The 23,107-nt window shown below is 44.1% G+C and overlaps 1 protein-coding gene across 1 annotated transcript in view; it reads right to left on the bottom strand.

Annotated features, from left to right (window-relative positions):
* Window positions 1–23,107, bottom strand: part of TSPAN12 (tetraspanin 12) — a 233,255-nt gene that overhangs the window by 3,236 nt on the left and 206,912 nt on the right. Inside the window, exon 7 of the mRNA XM_077472868.1 lies at window positions 21,011–21,154. Coding sequence (XP_077328994.1) covers window positions 21,011–21,154 — 144 coding nt within the window. The remainder of the gene's footprint in view (window positions 1–21,010; window positions 21,155–23,107) is intronic.

The following is a 23,107-nucleotide window of genomic DNA, read 5'->3' as shown; positions in this document are numbered from 1 at the left end:
GCTATTGCTAATAAAGCTGAAGAAACAAGCTGCAATCTGAAACCCTGTTCATGCAACTGAAAAGATAATTAAAGGCTTTGGTGCAACAGTGCAGCTACAGCTAGAAAACTAGAAGCCACAAGCAGAACTGACACTATGCTATAGAAATGCTAGCTACATACATTAAATATATAACACACTCTAACCCTCAAGTGTGCGCGTTTCTTTTATTCTTTACACCAACATCAAATGTTATGCTGATGTGACAAACAACGGACATGCTTGGGTCTTACCTTAGCTAAAAACATATTTGATTAATCCAGCCCATTGCCTTTTTTCACATTTATATTTTCTAGAAGGTGTCTGTTGTTACCCATAGGCAAGATAATCATGATACTATCCAAATGAAATTTGAGATCATCATCTCATGTCTTGGGGTAAATTAAAATGGCCACGCTATGGACAGCAAAATGTTTTTTATGTTCTCAATAAGTAGAAAAAAGAGCTTTGGAAAGGCCCCACTACAGCTGCAGGCAATGTGGAGCAATTCATCCCAAAATTCAAAGCAGCAGCTGTTATTCAAGTTGTTTTCTTAGAAGCTCAGCTCCCTTGCTACCCCTTTTGGTGGGGACCCTGCAGCCTTTGAGCATACAAATCTCTGATGTAAACACAGAGCAGGAGTTCTAGAAGGGTGAGCAGAGCTACTAAGTGAACGGACTTAAAGAATTTCAGTGCATCTTCCCAGAACCCGCTGAAGACAAATTGCTCCACAGTACCTGCAGCAAAGACCAGGTTGCTTTGAAGCACAGCAGTTGCTGCCAGTGTCAGATCTTGCCTCATCCTCCTTTCTTGTTGCATATTCCCATAGACCAGTGTTTCTCAATTCCAGTCCTCATGGCCCACTAACAGGTCATGTTTTCAGGCTTTCCATTATTTTGCACAGGTGATTTGATCAGTTTCACTGCCTTAGTAATTACCCCAGCTGTTTCATCTGAGGGAAATCCTGAAAACATGACCTGTTAGTGGGCCATGAGGACTGGAATTGAGAAACACTGCCATAGACCAAGGAGACAGCACATGATAGTCATGGGCCACTGGCAATGTGTAAAGGTGCAAGTGAGTGGACAAGCTTTGAAACAACCAATTTTCTGGCCTGGCATTTGAGCATAATGGAGATGCATGGACATGGCTGTAGGTATCTAGGTGCCTGCATTTTATATATATGATAGCAGTTTTTTGTTTTAAGTTGTTGACCATGTTACTATAACTATCCTGCATTTCAATAGATGATGTTTTTAGATTGAAAGTGAACAAGTCTAACTTGCATGTTTTTTCTTATAATTGTAATATATTTCATTGCACTGCACAGCATGCACTTTCATTTTTTATTAGGTAGAAAAAGAGAAAGTTCTTCCTGTTAATAATCATTCAGTATTATATTAGATTGTAATGCTGAGTGTATAGAAAATGAAATTTACATCACACACAGAGGTGCCATAATTATTCTGAACGTCAATGGAGAACATTATAAAAGTCACAACACAAAGATCTCCAGACCTATTATCTACTCGTATTTTATTATCTTCTAAGCTTTATGAATAGATTGGAAGTCATGTTACCCACAAACACCTTGAGATATTTGTGAAATTTGCCATTACTCAGATTATCTCAAATCTCAGCTCAAGTTTAGCTCACTCAGGGCATCAATATGATGATTAGGAAGCGGCAACAGTTGAAGAGGAGAGGCTTGCTTACAATCTCTATAGGATGTATATTTTCATTATTCCTTTGCATTGCTACATTCCTATATCTTGGCTGTATACCAGTTGATGAATAAGTTGGGATGACACCCTGGGCCTGATTGCTAAAGTGAATTAAAGAGGAAGTAAACCCTGATGTGTTTACTTCTTCTTTGTTTCCCTGCAAAGGTAAAGTATAATGGGCTACTATGCATCGCATAGTAGCCCATTATGTGTCACTTACCTGACACAGGAGCCAGCGATGTCACCGCTGTCCCCTGTAGTCCGGAGTGTCCATCTTCTTCCGGGTATCGCTGTTCCGGTCACTCACAGCGCCGGAGCAGTGATGACGTCACTCTTGCGCATGCGCACGGGAGCCGCCACTAACGGCATATCACCGTTAGCAGCGGCATACTGCTAACGGCGATAGTGCATGTGCCTCTCTTTTTGTAAATATCTCCTAAACCGTGTAGGAGGTATCTAGGCTTACCTGTAGGTCAAAGTGGTTTGTAAGGGTTTACAACCACTTTAACAAGAACAGGTACAATCACTCTGGTAAATCTGCAGTGTGGGCTTGCATAAGTATGCAGATGCAAACACGCACACTAAACATGATCTCTGAATCTATTTAGCTGATTGTACACTGATGTTCAATGTATACAATGTGGTCCTAGTTTGCCCAGCTTCTTGAACATTCAAATATTACTGCTTTTGTACTTCTTTACACTAAAAAAAACCCCACAAGTGTCAACATTTTACTTGAAAAAATGAAAAAAGTGGTTGTAAAGCCTAAACATATTTTACGTTGATGATTTCCCTGCATGAAAGTAAAAATGTCTCATTTATCACCCCCTTGCCCCTCTTATACTTACCTAAGCGCATTCTCGATCCCACTCTCTGCCCATCTGTAGAGGCTTTGTGCTCTTCTCCCTGCTCTCACAGTTTTTGTATGGCGCCAGTGGCTCTCAATCAAATCTTGTGATGAGGGAGCAGGGGGAAGAGTCTAGCCATGCTATCCGTGTCGAAATGAGCCTGCAGGTGTGCCGCAATAGGTAGCAGCTTCTTATGGTGGCACACCGAGAAACTAGGAGTGCTGGTGGGGGACCAGAAAAGAAGAGGATCGGAGCCACTCTGCAATATTGCACAGAGAAGGTACATTTAACATGCTTGTTTGCTTTTTAATTTATCTTTACAAACGCTTTAAACCAATGAAATTTGTCTTGCGAAAAAAATTGAAAGTAATAAAATGTCCATTCACCAAGCAAAGCAGCTGGTCAAAAAACTGCACGCTATGCTGTTGGAGTAAAAAACTTAGATATTTATCATTGAAAAACCTGTTCAGAAACAGAAGTGTATGCGCTTGTGTATATGTGCTGGCTATGGCCAAAGTGGGCTTCTTCCACATAAACTGGTAAAGAGGTATTTTGAACCTCATACTCCTTCACTAGGGGTGGAAAGCCAAGTCAAAAATGCACCAATAATTCTGGCTTGGGAAACAAGAACTAGTTTCATTCATACAGGGATGCATACCACTGCTTTAATATTATGTGTTATATCCAATATGTTGAATTATATAAGAAACTGCATGTGAGGCACGAAAAAAATAAAAGATCTTTCTGAAACTTCTTCATCCTCTTTTTGCACCCTGTGGTGGCTAAACAAGGTGTTATACAAAGTAAAACGATTTTAGCTTTTTTTTTTTTACTGCTTGCCAGCATCCTACAGCCTGAGCTACATAGTTTTGTTTCTGTATAAAACTAACCTGGAAAGATCTTTGTTGTAGGTATACCCATCCAAGAAGGGGTCTTTGGCTAAAGGCTAAGTTGCCCTTTTTTTCTAATTTTCAGCCCCCCATGCTCCAATATAGCATCCATGTACTTTTTTTGCAAAAATATCAAAGCTTTTCATAAAACCTACAGACATGTACCTTACTGTCCTCCATCCATGATTCCAAATGTATCTATTGCTTCTGTCTTACATCCTTATAGACTCTAGGTTATGACACCGGAAGAAGTTGACCAGCTGATCTCATTAGCACACACTCCACATCACCCACCCTCCCACTCCCAGGTGCACAGTTTTTAAATGAGATGCAATCAATCAGTGATCACCCTTCTCACTAAATACACAATATACAATCAGATTGCATAGTGTATGGCCATCTTTATACAAGTACATAGGAGGGAGTGGACAGAAACACTCAGCTGCCTCGTTCACATCTTTGTATAGCAGGAACTCGCATTCCCGCATGCGTTTTTTGTTTTTTTTTTAGCGAGGGGGGAGGCTTTTTGGAGCAATTTCCCTCATCACACATAGGGCAGCTCATCCACCTGAATGGGCTGCTCTGCACGCAGAAATCGCCCCAAAGAAGCTTCAAAACTTTTTTTTACAGAGAAGCTTGTTGCGTTTTTACTGCGATTTTTGGTGCAGCACATTTCTGAAATGCAAGGAAATGCACAGATGTGAATGGAGCCTCATTGTTCTTGTGTTACCACACCAATTTAACGTTCAGGACCCATTCACATCTAGCATATTGGGAACGCACATTTTGTTACTCATTTTTCCTGTGACACACATAGGGCAGCCCGTTGATTTTATATGTAGCTTATGGCAGCCCTCAAATTTTCCACTTGCCTTGCTGAGTGGAAAATGAGGGCTTGCAAAGGGGGGGAGCACCGCTGGAGGGTGAGGTTGATCAGGAGCCATTCTCCCAGTGATGGGAGACAGCATGGAGTAAGATGACAGCCACAGGGACACCGATCGTTATAGCACGCTGTTACAGCTTACATGCAATTGCCTGCTCGCCGTCACACACAGCACCGCGCCTGTGAAAGACAGAATGCAGGTCCAATACTGAGATGTGTTCTGTCTATCACAGGCGCGGGGTCAGGAGGGGGCAGGGCTATGTGTGACGGCGAGCAGAACAGAGGCAATTTCATGTAAGCTGTAACAGTGTGCTATTCGTGCTCTGTGATCCCGTGGTTCTCCTCTTCCACCAGTCATGATCCGGCCACCCCCTCATTGCCTCTGCCCTGCAGCGAGGCTGCAATTTTGGGCACAGTAAGGCTGCAATGGGGGCACAGTGAGGCTGGAATGTTGGCACAGTGAGGCTGAAATGTTGGCACAGTGAGGCTGCAATGTTGGCACAGTGAGGCTGCAATGGGGGCACGGTGAGGCTGCAAGGGGGCACGGTAAGGCTGCAATGGGGGCACGGTAAGGCTGCAATGGGGGCACAGTGAGGCTGCAATGGGGGCACAGTGAGGCTGCAATGTTGGGCACGGTGAGGCTGTGCAATGTTGGGCACAGTGACTGCAATGTTGGCACAGTGAGGCTGCAATGTTGGGCAAGGTGAGGCTGCAATTTTGGCACGGCGAGGCTGCAATGTTGGCACAGTGAGGTTGCAAGGGGCAGTGAGTCTGCAAAGGGGCACAGTGAGGCTGCAATGTCGGGCACGGTGAGGCTTAAATGGGGGCACGGTGAGGCTGCAATGTTGGCACAGTGAGGCTGCAATGGGGGCATGGTGAGGCTGCAATGGGGGCACGGTAAGGCTGCAATGGGGGCACGGTAAGGCTGCAATGGGGGCACAGTGAGGCTGCAATGGGGGCACAGTGAGGCTGCAATGTTGGGCACGGTGAGGCTGCAATGTTGGGCACGGTGAGGCTGCAATGTTGGGCACGGTGAGGCTGCAATGTTGGGCACAGTGACTGCAATGTTGGCACAGTGAGGCTGCAATGTTGGGCAAAGTGAGGCTGCAATTTTGGCACGGCGAGGCTGCAATGTTGGCACAGTGAGGTTGCAAGGGGCAGTGAGTCTGCAAAGGGGGCACAGTGAGGCTGCAATGTTGGGCACGGTGAGGCTTAAATGGGGGCACGGTGAGGCTGTAATGATGGGCACGGTGAGGCTGCAATGATGGGCACAGGTCACGCTGATGGGCACACGTCATGCTACATTGATGGGCACTGGTATGGCTGTGCTGAGGAGAACTGACAAAGTTGTTGTTAATATTTATTTTGGTAACTTAATTCTACATTATAGTGTCATTTTATGAGATAATTTATGAGGGTGTGATTAGGGGCAGAATTTGGGGCGGGGCAAGGTAGGGGTTGGGCGGGGCAACTGGTGGCGAGTAACCCTTGAGGCATGGCTAGTAGCTCAGGACTTAAAATTTTGAGCCCTGGCTTTTGGGACATGTTGGCGTTTTGTGGGTTGCATGTTTTTGGCTGTGCCTTTGCCACTAATTTTTTCACATGCCAAAATGTGTGTTTGCTTCTGTGTTTGGTGTGCCGTTACCAATTAAAGGCACTGAAAGCGCAACTAGTAATTTTAGGTGTATAAAGGTGGCCATGCACTATACAATCTGACTGTACAATCTCCTTTAGATCTGCCATCAATTATGTAGTGCAAATCTAAAGGAGATTGTACAATCATATTGTATAGTGTAGTGTTTTCACCTATTTCTTCAGCCGTGGTCCACAGGCCTGGACCTGCGTTTCTGGACCCGGCCTGAAGACAAATAGTTGGGGGCACCGGCACACTTCCTCAGGCCAGCTGTGGTCCACAGGTGAGGGCAGTATACAGACAGGTTAACTGTGTAACTGCCTGTACAAGCAGACAGATACACTGACAATGCTTTACAGGCTCCTAGTAAAAATAATATTAAATGCATGTTTTTTTACCAGCAAAAAGATCTGCGTTTATTATTTTTTTACAGAGGTGAAACCTCCACACCTCAAATCACCCCAATTCCTGTATTTTCAGGTCTCAGATCACCACAATTCTTCCACTTTCACACCTCAGATCACCCCATCGCCCTGAACGCCTGTTCCCCTCTGCACCCCCTGCACCACCTATGCCCCTCAAACCCACCCCCACACACATATCAGTTCCTCTCTCTAGCCCCCTGTACATTTATAACCCCCCCCCCCCACACACACACACACATCAGTTGCTCTCTGTACCCCCACACATCTTCCCCCCCACACACACATCAGTTCCTCTCTGTACCCCTGCACATCTGCCCCCCCCACACACACCAGTTCCTCTCTTTACCCCCCTGAACATCTGCCCCCCCCCCCCCCACACACACACACACATCAGTTCCTCTCTGTACCTCCCACTGCCCTTCTGCCCTCCCTACACATACACCAGTTCCTCTCTGTACCCCCTGCACATCTGCCCCCCCCCCCACGCACATTAGTTTCTCTCTGTAGCCTCTGCACATCTGTGCCCCCCCCCACACACACATCTCTGTAACCCCCTGCACATCTATTCCCCCCTCCACACACATCAATTCCTCTCTGTACCCCTGCACATATGCCCCCCCCCCCCCACACACACATCAGTTCCTCTTTGTACCCCCCTGAACATCTGCCCCCCCACACACATCAGTTCGTCTCTGTGCCCACCTGCGCATCTGTCCTCCCCCCACACACACACATCAGTTCCTCTTTGTACCCCCCTGCACATCCCCACACACATCAGTTCCCCTCTCAACCCCCTGCACATCTGCCCCCCCTCCACACGCATCAGTTCCTTTCTGTACCCCCTGCACATCTGCCCCCCCCACACACACCCACACACAGCAGTTCCTCTCTGTACTCTGTACCCCCCTGCACATCTGACTCCCCCCGCACACATCAGTTACTCTTTGTACCCCCCTTCACAACCCAACACACATCAGTATCCCTCTGTCCCCCCTGCACATCTGCCCCCCCCCCCCCACACACATCAGTTCCTTTCTGTAGCCCCTGCACATCTGCCCCCCCCCCACATACACAACAGTTCCTCCTTGTACCCCCTTTTTTATCTGTTTCCCCACACACAAACATCAGTTCCTCTCTGTACCCCCCTGCACATCTGCCCCCCCACCCCACACACATCAGTTCCTCTCTGTGCCCTCCTGCACATCTGCCCCCCCCCACACACACATCAGTTCTTCTTTGTACCCACCTGCACATCTGCCCCCCCCACACACACACAGCAGTTCCTCTCTGTACTCTGTACCCCCCTGCACATCTGACCCCCCCCCCACACACACATCAGTTCCTCTTTGTACCCCCCTGCACATATCCCCCCACCACACACATCAGTTCCTTTCTGTACCCCCTGCACATCTGCCCCCCCCCCCACACACAGCAGTTCCTCTCTGTACCCCTGCACACATCAGTTCCTCTTTGTACCCCCTGAACATCTGACCCCCCAACACACATCAGTTCTTCTTTGTACCCACCTGCACATCTGCCCCCCCCCCCCACACATACAGCAGTTCCTCTCTGTACTCTGTACCCCCCTGCACATCTGACCCCCCCCCCACACACACATCAGTTCCTCTTTGTACCCCCTGCACATCCCCACACACATCAGTTCCCCTCTGAACCCCCCTGCACATATCCCCCCCCCCCCGCACACACATCAGTTGCTCTCTGTACCCCCTGCACATCTATCCCCCCCCTCCACACACATCAATTCCTCTCTGTACCCCTGCACACATCAGTTCCTCTTTGTACCCCCTGAACATCTGCCCCCCCCCCACACACATCAGTTCGTCTCTGTGCCCGCCTGCACATCTGCCCCCCCCCCCCCCCACACACACACATCAGTTCCTCTCTTTACCCCCCACTGCACTTCTGCCCTCCCTACACATACATATGTTCCTCTCTGTACCCCCTGCACATGTGTCCACCCCCCACATACACATCAGTTTCTCTCTGTACCCCCTGCACATCTGTGCCCTCCACACACACACACATCAGTTCCTCTCTGTACCCCCCTGCACATATGTCCCCCCCTTCCAAGCACATCAGTTCCTTTCTGTACCCCCCTGCACATCTCTCCCCCCACACACACACACAGCAGTTCCTCTCTGTACCCCGCTGCACATCTGCACCCCCCCCCCCACACACACATCAGTTCTTCTTTGTACCCACCTGCACATCTGCCCCCCCACACACACACACAGCAGTTCCTCTCTGTACTCTCTACCCCCTGCACATCTGACCCCCCCACACACACATCAGTTCCTCTTTGTACCCCCCTGCACATCCCCACACACATCAGTTCCCCTCTGAACCCCCCTGCACATATCCCTCCCCCCACACACATCAGTTCCTTTCTGTACCCCCTGCACATCTGCCCCCCCCCCCCACACAGCAGTTCCTTTCTGTGCTCTGTACCCCCCTGCACATATGCCCCCCCCACACACATCAGTTCCTCTTTGTACCCCCCTGCACATCCCCACTCACATCAGTTCCCCTCTGAACTCCCCTGCACATCTGCCCCCCCCCACACACATCAGTTCCTTTCTGTACCCCCTGCACATCTGTCCCCCCCACACACACCAGTTCCTCTCTGTACCCCGTTTCATCTGTCTCCCCCCACACACACATCAGTTCCTCTCTGTACCCCCCTGCACATCTGCCCCCCCCCCACACACTCATCAGTTCCTTTCTGTACCCCCTGCACATCTGCCCCCCCCGCACACATCAGTTCCTCTCTGTTCCCCCTGCACATCTGTTCCCCCCCCCCCCCCACACACATCAGTTCCTCTCTGTACCCCCCTGCACATCTGCCCCACACAAACACATCACTTCCTTTCTGTAACCTCCTGCACATCTGCCCCCCTACCCATCACTTCCTGTCTGTACTCCCATGCACATCTGTTCCCCTCCACCCCACACACATCAGTTCCTCTCTGTGCCCCCAGCACATCTGCCCCCCCCCCCCACACACACATCAGTTCCTCTCTGTACCCTCCTGCACATATCCCCCCCCCACACATACAAATCAGTTCCTCTCTGTACCCCCATACACATCTGCCCACCCACACACACACATCAGTTCCTCTCTGTACCCCCTGCACATCTGCCTCCACACACATCAGTTCCCCAAATGTACCCCCTGCACATCTGTCCTCCCCTACACATCATTCCTATCTGTACCCCCCCTGTACATCTGCCCCCCCCACACACACACATCAGTTCCTCTCTGTACCCCCTGCATATCTGATATCTGTTCCCCCCTACAAACACACACACATCAGTTCCTCCCTGTACCCCCCTGCACATCTGTCCCCCCACACATCAGTTGCTCTCTGTACCCCCCTACACATCAGTTCCCCCACACACACATCAGTTCCTCTCTGTACCCTCCTGCACATCTGTCCCCCCCCCCATACAGACATCAGTTCCTCTCTGAACCTCCTTGCACATCTGCCCCCCCCCACACACACTTCCATTCTGTATCCCACTGCACATCTGCCCCCCCCCCCACACACTCACATCAGTTCCTCTCTATGACCCCCTGCACATCTGTCCCCTCCACACACGAGTTTCCCCTCTGTACCCGCCTGCACATCTGCCCCCCACGTTACTGGCCGGATTAACCAGGTGAACATAAAGTAGAAAAAAGGCTAAAAAAAAAAAAAGAAAAAAAATAACAAATCCAGCCATCACATTTACCACTGGAGTAAACACAGAGGGAAAATCTAACAATGGAAGCACCTGTTTTGATAACAACTGGCATGTAATTATTTTTTTTGGGGGGGGGGGGGGTGTGTACCTTCTTTTTAGTGGGATTTCCTGTCCCACTTCCTCCTTCCTCTTTTTGGCCACCTAGACGACTCATCCTCTCGCCAGAAATCTTCTGGGACATAACACAGGATTGGCTGGCCAATAGCAGAGCACAGCGCGACTTGCGCATGCGCTGTGTACGCCAGGCCGTGAAGCTGTCATGGTATGATAGTGCCGCGGAGAGGAGGGGGAGAGCAGCGAGGCTCCGGGTGGAGGCATCGCTGGACTGTGGGACAGGTGAGTGCCTGTTTATTAAAAGTCAGCAGCTATGCTTTTTGTAGCTGCTGACTTTTAATAAACTAAAAAATGGGTGGAACTCCGCTTTAACCACTTCAGCCCCGGAAGATTTTACCCCCTTTCTGACCAGAACCCTTTTTTTCAATTTGACACTGCGTCATTTTAACTGACAATTGCGCGTTCATGTGACGTTGCAACCAAAGAAAAATTGATGTCTTTTTTTCAGACAAATAAAGCTTTCTTTTGGTGGTATTTGATAACTGCTGCGGTTTTTATTTTTTGCACTATAAACAAATAAAGAGTGACCATTTTGAAAAAAAACACATTATTTTTGTACTTTTTGCTATATTTGCGATTATTGATTGGTTTGAGCAAAAGTTATAGCGTCTACAAAATAGGTGATGGTTTTATGGCATTTTTATTTGCATTTCTTTTTTTCTAATTAGTAATGGTGGCGAACTGAGATTTTTATCAGGACTGCGACATTATGGCGGACACATCGGACACTTTTGACACAATTTTGGGACCATTGTCATTTATATCGTAATCCGTGCTATAAAAATGCACTGATTACTCTGTAAATGACACTGGCAGTGAAGAGGTTAACCACTAGGGGGTGATGAAGGGGTTAAATGTGTCCTAGGGATTGATTCTAACTGTGGGGGGGGTGGGCTTCAAGTCACATGACAACGATCACCGCTCCCGGTGACAGAGAGCAGTGATCTCTGTCATGACACAAGGCAGAATGGGGAAATGCATTGTTTACATAGGAACTTCCTCGTTCTGAGGCTCCATGACATGATTGTCAGTCCTGGCTATCCCTGGCTCTTAAAGGGGACATACAGGTATGCCCACTTGCCCGCCGCTGCCACTGTGCCGACGTATATCGTCATGCAGCGCTCAGCGAGTGGTTAAACAGTGCATAAACAGTCCAAATAAATGTTCTGCCTCTCAAAATTTTCTTTACTACCAGAGCCTCAGGGATGGGTGCTGGAAAGCAAATGGGTTTAGTTGTGTGTAGTTTACCTGCACCTCATAGAACCTATGAGTAAATGAAAAATTCATTAACCATTTTTTACACTAAAGATGCGGAAAAACCATTTGCCCATAATTATACAGCAAGTGAGTGGAGTCCCCTTCCTATTTTTAGAACCCTCTTCCTAAAACCCTCACTTGGTACTAAGAATCGTGGGGCTGGCATCAGCATGGCAGAGGGCCTGCATGCAAACTTAGAAGATGGAGATGACAAAAATGGGAGATTTCTAGTTGGAGATATTTTTAATGTGTCTCAAATTTCAAAATTAATGTTACATTTTTCTTACCTTTATAATAATATATTTATGTTTCCAATGTACTGCAATAGTTATATATTTGTAAGCCAAATAGCGAGTATATCCTTAAAAAAAAATTGTAAGAAGTTCATCATTATTTACTTGTAGTTTGTTTCCAAAATTGGGCAAATATTTGCTGCAATTAAAAAAAATTTCCTAAGTGAATACCCCTGTACAATTTCCACTACATCTTGTTCAATCGGGAAAAAACAAGCCATGTCCTGCAATATATTTTGATGTTTTTTGTTACAAAACTTTTATTCTACATTTCTCTACACAAACAGTAGCATTTTCTGTGAGACTTTCGTTACAATGTGATTCTAGCCTTTTGTGCATTTGGCGCCGGCAATCATCTTGGATATAGCAATTTCCAGTAAGACACCTCAGCAATACAAATCTCATTTTGGTCTACATTTTCTACCCATCGAACACAGTGGGAATTTGATGAATTGCAGTAGAATTGGACACTAATCCTAAGAGAGTTATCATGAGCCTGCTTAGTATTGCTCTCCATTATTTGCTTTGTAGTTCTGTGTCTCTGGGGAGTTTTGCTATTTTTGTATCACTTCCCAATACGTGGCCCTGGAATCTTCATTACATTCTCTTACATAACATCAACTGTAAGAGAAATTCTATTCTATCTAACTACAGATAAGCAAACCTGTCTGGGTTCAGTTTGAGCCAAATTCAGCAAACCCAATGGGAGGTCTGCAAACCCTGAACTTAGCACTGATCCCCACTGAAGTCTACCAGAGGCAAAACTGCCCATTTTTTTTTTACCCTTTTCAAGGCTACTGGGCAAACTATTGAAGAAAGGGATATGCATTAATCCAAAAAATAATAATAATAATAAAAACTGTTATTCAGCAGATGGAAGGTCTTTTCATGCAGCTTAAGCCCCCCGTTCAGATCAAATCTGACTTTGAAATCGTGCGACTTTACTTGAAATTGAACGATTTCAAAGTTGCCTGTCAGTGCGACTTTAGGTGTGACCTGGCGACTACATGTGTGAATGAGGGCTAAAGGACAACATAGAAAATACAAAAAGCCCTAAAATAACATGCTTGGGGGATGCCTTTAACCACTTGCCTACAGGGCCCTTCAGCTTTTTAGTACTATCACACTTTGAATGACAATTGCAGTCATGCTACACTGTACCCAAACAATTTTTTTTTATCATTTTCTTCACACAAATAGAGCTTTCTTTTGGTGGTATTTAATCCCTGCTGTTTTTTTTTTTTTTTTTTTTTTATTAATTACAAAAAAAATTTACAAAGTAATTTTTAGCCTTCACTGATGTGCGCTGATGAGGCAGGCACTGATAGGCTGACCTGGTGGTCATTGATGTGGTGGCATTTATGGGCAATGATTAGGCAGCACTTATGGGCACTGATGAGGTGGCACTAATATGCCGCACTTATGGGCACTGATAGGTGCTGATATGCACTGGTGGGCACAAATAGGCAGCACAGATAGGTGGTACTGAAGGGCACTGATGGGTGGCACTGATGGACATTGATCAACAGCAGTGATGGGCATTAATGGACAGCACTCATAGGCAGCACTGATTGCCAGCACTGACTGGCATCGCTAATAGGCACTGATTGGTGGCACTTGTGGACAGTGGTGAGCACTGATTGCTGGCATTGGTGGGCACTGATTGCTGGCATTGGTGGGTCATGGTGGGCACTGATTGGTGGCACTATATTGCTATATTGTAATCAGGGCACTGATGATCAGTGTCCAGATTACATTCCTAGATGTCCCCCTGCGTGGAGATGTCGCTGATCAGCGAGGAGAGCCGATTACTGGCATCTCTGTGTTTACATGTGACCAGCTGTGATTGGACACAGCCGATCACATGGTTAAAGAGCCACGGACACGGCTCTTTACAGAGATTGGGGTCGCGCAGTGTCCTAGCAACACTGCATGGGCAGCTGTTCTAGGATGCCGTCGTATGGCGGCATCCCAGAACGAGAGCCGCACCGCCTTGCCATCATTTGATGGTGGCCGGGCAGCAAGCAGTTAAGCTGCACATGTTTTTACAAAATAGCATGATGTAGGCCTTTTTCAAAAGTAACTGCACACATTTGAAAAAAAAAGAAAGGCAAAAAAGATGTATAGCTTCCCCTACAATTCCAGCCAAGATAGGGTGAGGGTGAGATAGGGTGACCTCCCCTTCTTGTGCCAAACCAAGCCACATCTTACTGCTGACAGACAGATAGATCTATAGGAGGACTGAGCATATAGGCATATAATGGGCAAACTGAAATGGTAAACCAAAAAAGAGAATGAAAGACTAGAGTATTATTGTGTAGCTTTAACACTGGACACGGCCAATGACAGATCACTGTACTGGCCCGTTGCCGGTACCATGTGACTGCTGTGAACCAATCACAGCAGGTCACATGACAGTTGTACACAATGAAAGGCTTTGCTACACACCTTTCATTGTGCTCTATTGTGATAAGCTCTGTGATTGGTCACAGTCAATACATGGTACAGATATAGCCAATCATAGCCCATCTGTACCATGTGATTAACTGTGGCCAATCACAGCTAATTACAATAGTAAACACTGAATAAGTAGTTTTCATTCAGAAAAAATAGTTGCTTATAACTATAAAATTCTCTGTTTTAATAAACCATAGTGTTACAAAAAATCCTGATCACCTCTCCAAAGTAGTACAGTGTTACTATGGTAAAAATATTTTACTTTTTTTTAAATTTTTTTATCTACTGTCTCCAATTAGTGTCCCTGTCAGTATCACCACACCAGTTATATGACACTATACTACACTGGTGACAGTATATAATGAAATTCAAAAAATCTTTTTATTTTATTTATTTTTTTAAATTTTCCAAAAAAGTGTGACACAAATTAGAACTTCAAAAAATGTGCCACTTACTACCGGTATATACCTTTCCAAAAAGGAGTCATTTAGCAGGTATTTGTACTGCTCTGGCATTTTCGTGCCTCAAGAAATTAGATAGGCCATCACTACATCAGGATTGATCGATCTTCAGATATACAGTGGATATAAAAAAAAAGTATACACCCCCCGTTAAAATGTCAGGTTTCAGTGATGTAAAAAAATGAGACAAAGATAAATTATTTCAGAACTTTTTCCACCTTCAGGCCTCTTTCACACATGTGGACAGTATGTTAGTTTTCGGATGAAATACGGACATACATGCATCCCTATGGGATAGCGGGTGTCAGCTCATGAACATCCGCTGACACCTGATATCATCCATCTCCGCTATGGTCCGATTCTGCAGACAGAGGAAAATCCTATTTTTCTATCCGTCTGCAGAGCGGATCAGATGAACACGGACAGACGGTCCGTGTTCATCGAACACGGACAGACGGTCCGTCTTCATCCGATCCCCCATAGAGGAGAGCGGAGAGCTGACAGGGCGGTCCCTGCACAGTGTGCAGGGACTGCCCTGTCATCGCCGGCTCAGCGGGGATAAACGGAGCGATGCTCACGGGGTGGATCATTACGGATCCGTCCCGTGTGAAAGGGGCCTTAATGTGACCTGTACAAAAAGTAATATGGTTGCATAAGTGTGCACACCCTTAACCACTTCAGCCCCCACTTCATCCCCGGAAGAACTGATCACCCCTGTACTATAAACAAAAAAAGCTATAAACAAAAAAAGCGACAATTTTGAAAAAAACACATTATTTTTTACATTTTGCTATAATAAATATCCCCCAAAAATATATAAAAAACATTTTTTGCCTCAGTTCAGGCTGATACGTATTCTTTTTACATATTCTGCATATTTTTGGTAAAAAAAAAAAAAATCACAATAAGCATTTATTGATTGGTTTCCGCAAAAGTTATAGCGTTTACAAAATAGGGGATAGTTTTGTGGCATTTTTAATAATAATTTTTTCTTACTAGTAATGACGGCGATCAGTGATTTTTATCATGACTGCAAGATTATGGCGGACACATCGGACATTTTTTACACATTTTTGGGACCACAGCCATTGATACAGCAATCAGTGCTATACAAATGCAGTGATTCCTGTGTAAATGACACTAGCATTGAAGGGGTTAATCGCTAGGGGGCAGTGTAGGGGTTAAGTGTGTCCTGGGGGGTGTTTCTAACTGTGGGGGGTGTGGCTACGTGTGACATGTCACTGATCTCTGCTCCTGATCACAGGGAGCAGAGATCAGTGACACTGTCACTAGGCAGAACGGGGAGATGCTTGTTTACATTAGCATCTCCCCATTCTTCCTCCCCGTGAGGCGATCGCGGGTATCCCCACGGCAATCGAGTCCGCGGGACCCGCGACCCGACTCACGGAGCTTGCCGATTGGCCGCCTCTCAAAGGGCAACATACAGGTACGTTAGTTTGCCTGTACGAGCCCTTCTGCCGAGGTATATATCAGCATGAGGCGGTCGGCAATCGGTTAAACTAATACTTTGTTGAAGCACCTTTTGATTTTATTACAACACTGAGTTTTTTGGGTATTAGTCGATCAGCATGGCACATCTTGACTTGGAAATATCTGCCCCCTCTTCTTTGCACAGCCCTCTTCAGAGAACCCCACAGATTTTCAATTAGATTCAAGTCTGGGCTCTGGCTGGGCCATTCCAAAACTTTACTCTTTTTCTGGTAAAGCCATTCCTTGTTGATTTGGATGTACAGTTTGGCTCATTGTCATGATGAAAGATGTTCCTCTTCATGTTCAGCTTTCTAGCAGAAGCCTGAACGTTTTGTACCAATATTGACTGGTATTTGGAACTGTTCATAATTTCCTCTACCTCAAATAAGGCCCTGTTTCAGCTGAAGAAAAAACAGCCCAAAAGCATGACACTGTCACCACCATGCTTCACTGTGGGTATGGTGTTCTTTTGGTGCTGTTCAGTGTTGTTTTTGTGCCAAACATCTTTTGGAATTATGGATAAAAAGTTCAACCTTGGTTTCATCAGACCATAACACATTTTCCCACATGCTTTTGGGAGATTTCAGATGTGTTTTTTGCAAAATTTAGCCGGGCTTGAATGTTTTTCTTCGTAAGAAAATGCTTTCATCTTGCCACTCTACCCCATAGCCCAGACATATGAAGAATAGGGGAGATTTTCACATGTACCACACAGCCAGTACTTGCAAGATATTCCTGAAGCTCCTGTATTATTGCTGTAGGCCTCTTGACAACCTTCTTGACCAGTTTTCTTCTAGTCTTTTCATCACTTTTGGAGGGGCATCCAGTTCTTGGTAATGTCACTGTTCTGCCATATTTTCTCCACTTGATGATGACTGTCTTTACTGTGTTCCATGGTATATCTAATGCCTTGGAAATTCTTTTGTACCCTTATCCTGACTGACACCTTTTAAGAATGAGATCCCTCTCTGCAGACCATGGCTTTTGCTGTAGGATGCGACTAGGAAAATGTAAGGAAAGACCTACTAGAACAGCTGAACTTTATTTGGGGTTAATCAGAGGCACTTCAAATGATGGCAGGTGTGTACTGACTAATATTTAGCCTAGGTTCACACTGACAGTGGGAATGAAATTGTGCGAGTTCAGCTGAACTTGCACGATTTCAGCTGAATTCACACAATTTCATTCCCACATGTTAGTCCTGACTTTGCGGGTTTCTGCACAGATGTTTATTAAAATCGCATACTGAAGTCGCCAAAAGTAGTAGAGAAACTACTTTTGGGAATCGGTGCGGCACCGCAAAGTGGGCATATTGACGTGTAAAATCGCATGCCAAATTACCGCAATGTGAACTAGGGCATAACATGAGTTTGAATGTGACTGCTTAATTCTGAACACAGCTACATCCCCAGTTAACCCCCCTGACGGTATTCCCGAGTCTGTCTCGGGGTGGAATTTTTATACCAAGAGCGGTAACCCCGAGCCAGACTCGGGACTGCATCGCTGGATCCAGGAGGATGTTTACTTACCTTCTCCCTCGGATCCAGCATTGTCTCCCCGCTGTACGAGCGAGCCGTGTCTTGCTCGATCTATCACGGAGTCGATCTCCGTGCCCTGCGAGCGTTGCGACGCACGGGGACGGAGATCGGCGCCAAATTCAAAAAGTGAAACAGACAGTATACATACAGTATAATGTAATCTTACACATTACATTGCTGTATGTAAATATTTCACATCCCCTTTGTCCCTAGTGGTCTGTCCAGTGCTCTGCATGCAGTTTTATATAATAAAAACTGTTCTTTATGCCTGGAAACTGGAGATTGTCCATAGCAACCAAAATTGTCCCTTTACATCAAAAATGGTTTTAGACCAGCTAGAAAACAGCGATAATAAATTGTAATCACTCGCAGAATTGAGCGATAGCGATTTGTGGGGAGATCCGTCATCAAATACTGAAAAGTAATGACAGTGACAATTCTGCAACTGAGCAAATTTCAGTGTTTTTGACTTGATTACATTATTGAATAATTTTTATTATTGTTATATTATTATTTGGTATAATTATTTATAGTTATTTATTATATTATAATTTATGATTTCATTTTTCAAACTTTATCATACCCGGGATGTCTGCTAGACTCTGGTTTGGACAGATTTAAGAGAGTTATTCCTAAGAATTACAGGACTACAATATAAAACGCCAAATTTTCATGCAAAATAATGGTACCGCTTTTAGCACCTAAAATCCGAAATAATCGTACCGCCAGGGAGGTTAAAATAGGGTGTGCACACTTATGCAACCACATTATTTTAGTTGTTTATTTTACTCCAGACTGAAAACCATGTGCATGGTTTTAAAGTACACCTGTTTTGAGACATATTGGAGCTACAATCTCTGACATCATTCTGAAATGCTAGTTGCCTGGCTATGTGTAGTTTTAAAGGGATTGTAAAGTCTTGTTTATTTTTCCTCTAAAAATAACAAACATGTTATACTGTGCAGTGGATTTGAACAGAGCAGCCAAGATCCTATTCTTCTTAGGTCCCTCATCGGCTCTCTTGGCCCCTCCCTCCTGTCGAGTGCCCCCACAGCAAGCAGATTGCTATGGGGGCACCTGAACCGAGCGGCAGCTCCATGTATCCATTCAGACATGGAGCTGTGGTTCAGCCCTGATTGGCTAACTGACTTTGATTGACAGCAGTGGGAGCCAATGGCACTGCTGCTGTGTCTCCAGTCAACCAGGAGGGAGATTCCCGGACAGCTGAGGCACTTGTACACATCGCTGGAGGTAGATCAGCCTCAGGTAAGTAGTAGGGTGCTGAGGGGGGCTGCTATACAGAAAACCTTCTTAATTTAGAATCACTTTAGTACTTCTGACTACTAACAGTCCAGGAATAAGTATGCAGCAAATAAATGTTGGATAGAAGTCGGAATTTTTATACATGACTAAGAAAACATTGAAGCCAAGGCAGAAGCATGACAGCCAGTCAGCTAGCGTTTTAAATTAGACAGGAATTCTTCAGAGCCAACACAAAACATAGTTAAACAGAATGTTCCTACATTCCATTTAACAGAAGCCACTGTTATGGAACTGCACACACAGGGATATCCATGATTTTTGTCTAGCTCACGTAAGACTACAAACCTCCTGTGCTAGTCAATACCACAAATTCATTGGTTAAGCTGGGCACAAATTTATTAAAACTAATTTGGCCAGTTCAGCAATTGTAAAAAAAAAAAAAAAAAAAAAAAAAAAAACAATAAAAAAGAAAAACAATGAAAAAATGTGAAAAAAAAATAAAGCTTTTAAATTTTTTTATTATTACATACTGTCACCAGTCAGTATCCCTGATCAACGCCACACCTGTTATATGATGACGCTATGCTGCACTGGTGACAGTATGTAAAAATATTCAATTTTTTTCTATGTCTTAATTTTCCAAAAAAGTGTGACAAAAAATTACTTGCGGGAGTGACGTCATTGCGGCTCCGGCGAATCACAGCGCCGGAGCAGCGAGACCTGGAAGTCACTCCAGGATACATGAGAGCGGCGAACATGAAGACGGAGGACTGCTTCGGGGGCTTCGTTCTCAGGTAAGTTATTCATAATGAGCTAGTAAGCTATGCATACTAGCTCATTATGCCTTTGCCTTGCAGGTTGCATTTTTTTTTTTTTAACTGCCTTTACTTCCTCTTTAATGTAGCTATAAAAACCAGGTAGAAAGTCTCACTGGATATGTTCTCGTGCTTTGCTATAAAATGTGTTGTCACTGGTAGCAATGGGTGAAGTATTTACCCATTGCAAGAATACGGATGACTATGCTTTCAAAAATGTTGATTACATGAATGATGTCAGAGGGCACAACAAATTTGTTCCATGCCTTAGTTCCTTTTCAGTTTTCCAGGGCACAATTAAAATCAAGAATACTGCTCTTGGCAAACGTGCCATTTTCCTAAAGATTTTGTCCAAACTAGAAAATGGCAAATATAAAGAAAGGGATCCATTTGGAAGTGCCTTTTGCGGATTCTGTTTAAGCAGAGCAGTCTAAAGTGTGACTTAAATAATTTAAATCATAACATTTGAATGGAAGAGTAAAAAAAAAAAAAAAAAGCAAAACACCAGTGAAAAGCAGTACAGACCCGATTGTATAAATCCTGATAATACAGACAGCTATAATGAGGAATCACAGAAAAGTAATCTCCAAATGTCAAGTGAAAAAAGACAGCAAAAAGACAAGTCATATTTGCTGTTGGAATTTAAAGGATAAGACATTGACATTGGTAAGCATACGTTGTCCACCTCATCTGACACTATGGTCTACATATATTGATTATAGGAAAACAGCATTTCAGTTTAATATGCATATTTAAAGTGGCATAAGCAAATATTAACTCAAAAGTCCAATGAGTAATGTTTTCCAAGGCCTTAGTGGCTGCCTTGGCAGGGTACTTCAGAGTTATTATTTGTTCATGATATCATGTTGTTGTTTTAATGGAATTCTTCTGTGAATAGTACATGTAAAAGACTTTGACATAAACTTCACACAGAGCAAGAGGTCTAAATTACAAATGAAATAAAATCCTTTAATTAATAATTCTCACTCATGTATAATTGCTCTATGCATTAGATTAGCTGGCTGATATCAAGTATTCCCACATATATAAAGCAGTCAGCCTGTTATTTTATTCAGATTTTCTGCAGACCATCTAAGATTTGATAAAATTATCAGATGTGGTTAGAAATGCCTACCTCCTGATACAAATCACTAAGATCTCCATGGTGTGCTTGTTTGGAGCATCCTGGGTATTCTTTCACACAGCAGGAATCAGGGGGCCAATCCATCTCTGTCATCTCCAGCCAGTCAGTCAAATACACCACTCCGCAACATCTGAACTGTTAAAATGAAGTCAATACTATTTATCTCTCACATAACTGTTCAACACATCATAAGAAATAAGCTCAAAGCATTCGCTTTCCAGAGGAAAGAGCTTGCAATGTATTGACAAAACCATTCTGTATAAAGGTAACATTGAATTCTTAAATAACGCATACCCATGCACAAAAATTAAAAAAAATGCTTTTTCATAACCTATCCAAATATTTTTTGATCAGACTTTTGTTTTACATGAATAAAACATCTTCATATATTGTTGCACTGTAATCCACATGCGCTAACGTTGGATATTATGCTCATTTACATCCTCCGTGTCAGCCAGACCATTCATTTTGATCACATCTACAGGTATGTGTTATGCGGTGTAATGTCAATGTGTTGTGATACACTGTGTATGTGCATTAGGGTCCATTTAAAATCTAGGCAATCCAAAATGTTGAATTGAATACTTATGAAAAGAAAGCTACAATACAATCCAGAACTGAAAGTTTTTAACAAACATCGGTATATTGAAGCATGCATCAGCTGCTTACATATCTGCAGAACTCCAGTGGCCAACATTTCCATTCCTGAGCCATTTGTTTCCTAATTATCACTGTGACAATTTTTATAAGATGGGTGACAGTTCTTATTTTATGTGGGGGAGGAACAAAAAAAAATTGACTCTTTAAAACAAAGAAGTTTGCATAAATCCAAAAATCATGCCATTTCTTAATTTTGTAAAGGATAACCCTTTCCCTGGACTTTGCTGCAGTCAGCTGTATTAAGCACCAAATTTCTGGTAAACATAATTTCTGGGTTGCCTTTGCAGCCTATTTTCCAACCTGACTTATATTCTGAGTACAGAGGCTGGTGCATGTGCCTGGGTGATGGCAGGGCACTGCCACAGAGCACAATGGCTATTTACCAGGCTGTGGATCAAGATGCAGAAGGAGCTTGCGAGTGCTGTGTGTAGCCTGCCATAATGCTAGTGCAGGTGCTGGACTCTGTACTCAAAATTTAAAATAAGAAAAAATATGTTTTCTAATATTTCAACTGAATTAGCACAGACTTATGTATATAGCCCCAGATGTCTTACTGGGATCTCCAGACCTTCCAGTAGTACTGAATTTCTTAGGATAATTTAAATTATCTTATTAAAAAAATGGATGGCATGAAAAGTTGGGGGAAGGAACGGGCAAAATAAAACAGGGTTGGGGATTTTTACATTTTTACTCTGGCTTGTTAACTGCAGGAAGGTATACATCTCCTTTATCACTAAAATGATAAAGCTAAAAAAAAAAAAAAAGGAATTTTAACATACCTGTAAATTTCATATCTTGGAATACACTTCAGGACAAAGACAACATATTCATAGAGCCTTACTTATAAGCTTGTATCTTCAGGTGACTATATGCTGGAAAGCTTTCAAACTCACTTCCACTGGGCACCTGCCCTATAATCCTACCCTGAGTCCTTAAATTTTGTAGCAAGCAATACATAGTAACCATTGAATGAAAGGGAGTGTGTACTGTACAGGTCAAAGGCAAAGCATTCATAGACCCTGGGACATCCTCATACAATGAATGAAAAGGGTGGGCATTGACTAGGCAAACAGAACTGTGCTAACAGGCCCAACAAGGTTCAACAGACCAAACCTCAGAGAGCTGATGTAAAAAACTTTTCAGCCAAAATCTATATTAGCTGAGGATTGGACTTTCACCTGGTAAAACTTTGAAAAGATACAAACAGAGAACAGGTGGTGGCCTTACAAAGCTGGAATACAGAGGCCTCATACCAGAAAGTTGAGGTAACTCCCACTGATCTAGTGGAATGAGCACAAAAGAGCACAAAGGCAGATTTGAGTTTAAATTATGGTGAAAGCTATTCTATCGATTAAGTGATGGTAAACTTTTAAGCAGGGTGTCCTTTGAAAGACCCTGAGAAGAGCACAAATAGGGAATCAATTTTCC

Source organism: Lithobates pipiens, unplaced genomic scaffold (genome assembly GCF_037356315.1).
Source record: "Lithobates pipiens isolate NorthernLeopardFrog02 unplaced genomic scaffold, aLitPip1_a1.2 Scaffold_8, whole genome shotgun sequence".
Taxonomy (NCBI): Eukaryota; Metazoa; Chordata; class Amphibia; order Anura; family Ranidae; genus Lithobates; species Lithobates pipiens.
Note: the sequence above shows the minus strand (reverse complement) of the source record. Positions and strands in the feature narration are given on the sequence as shown.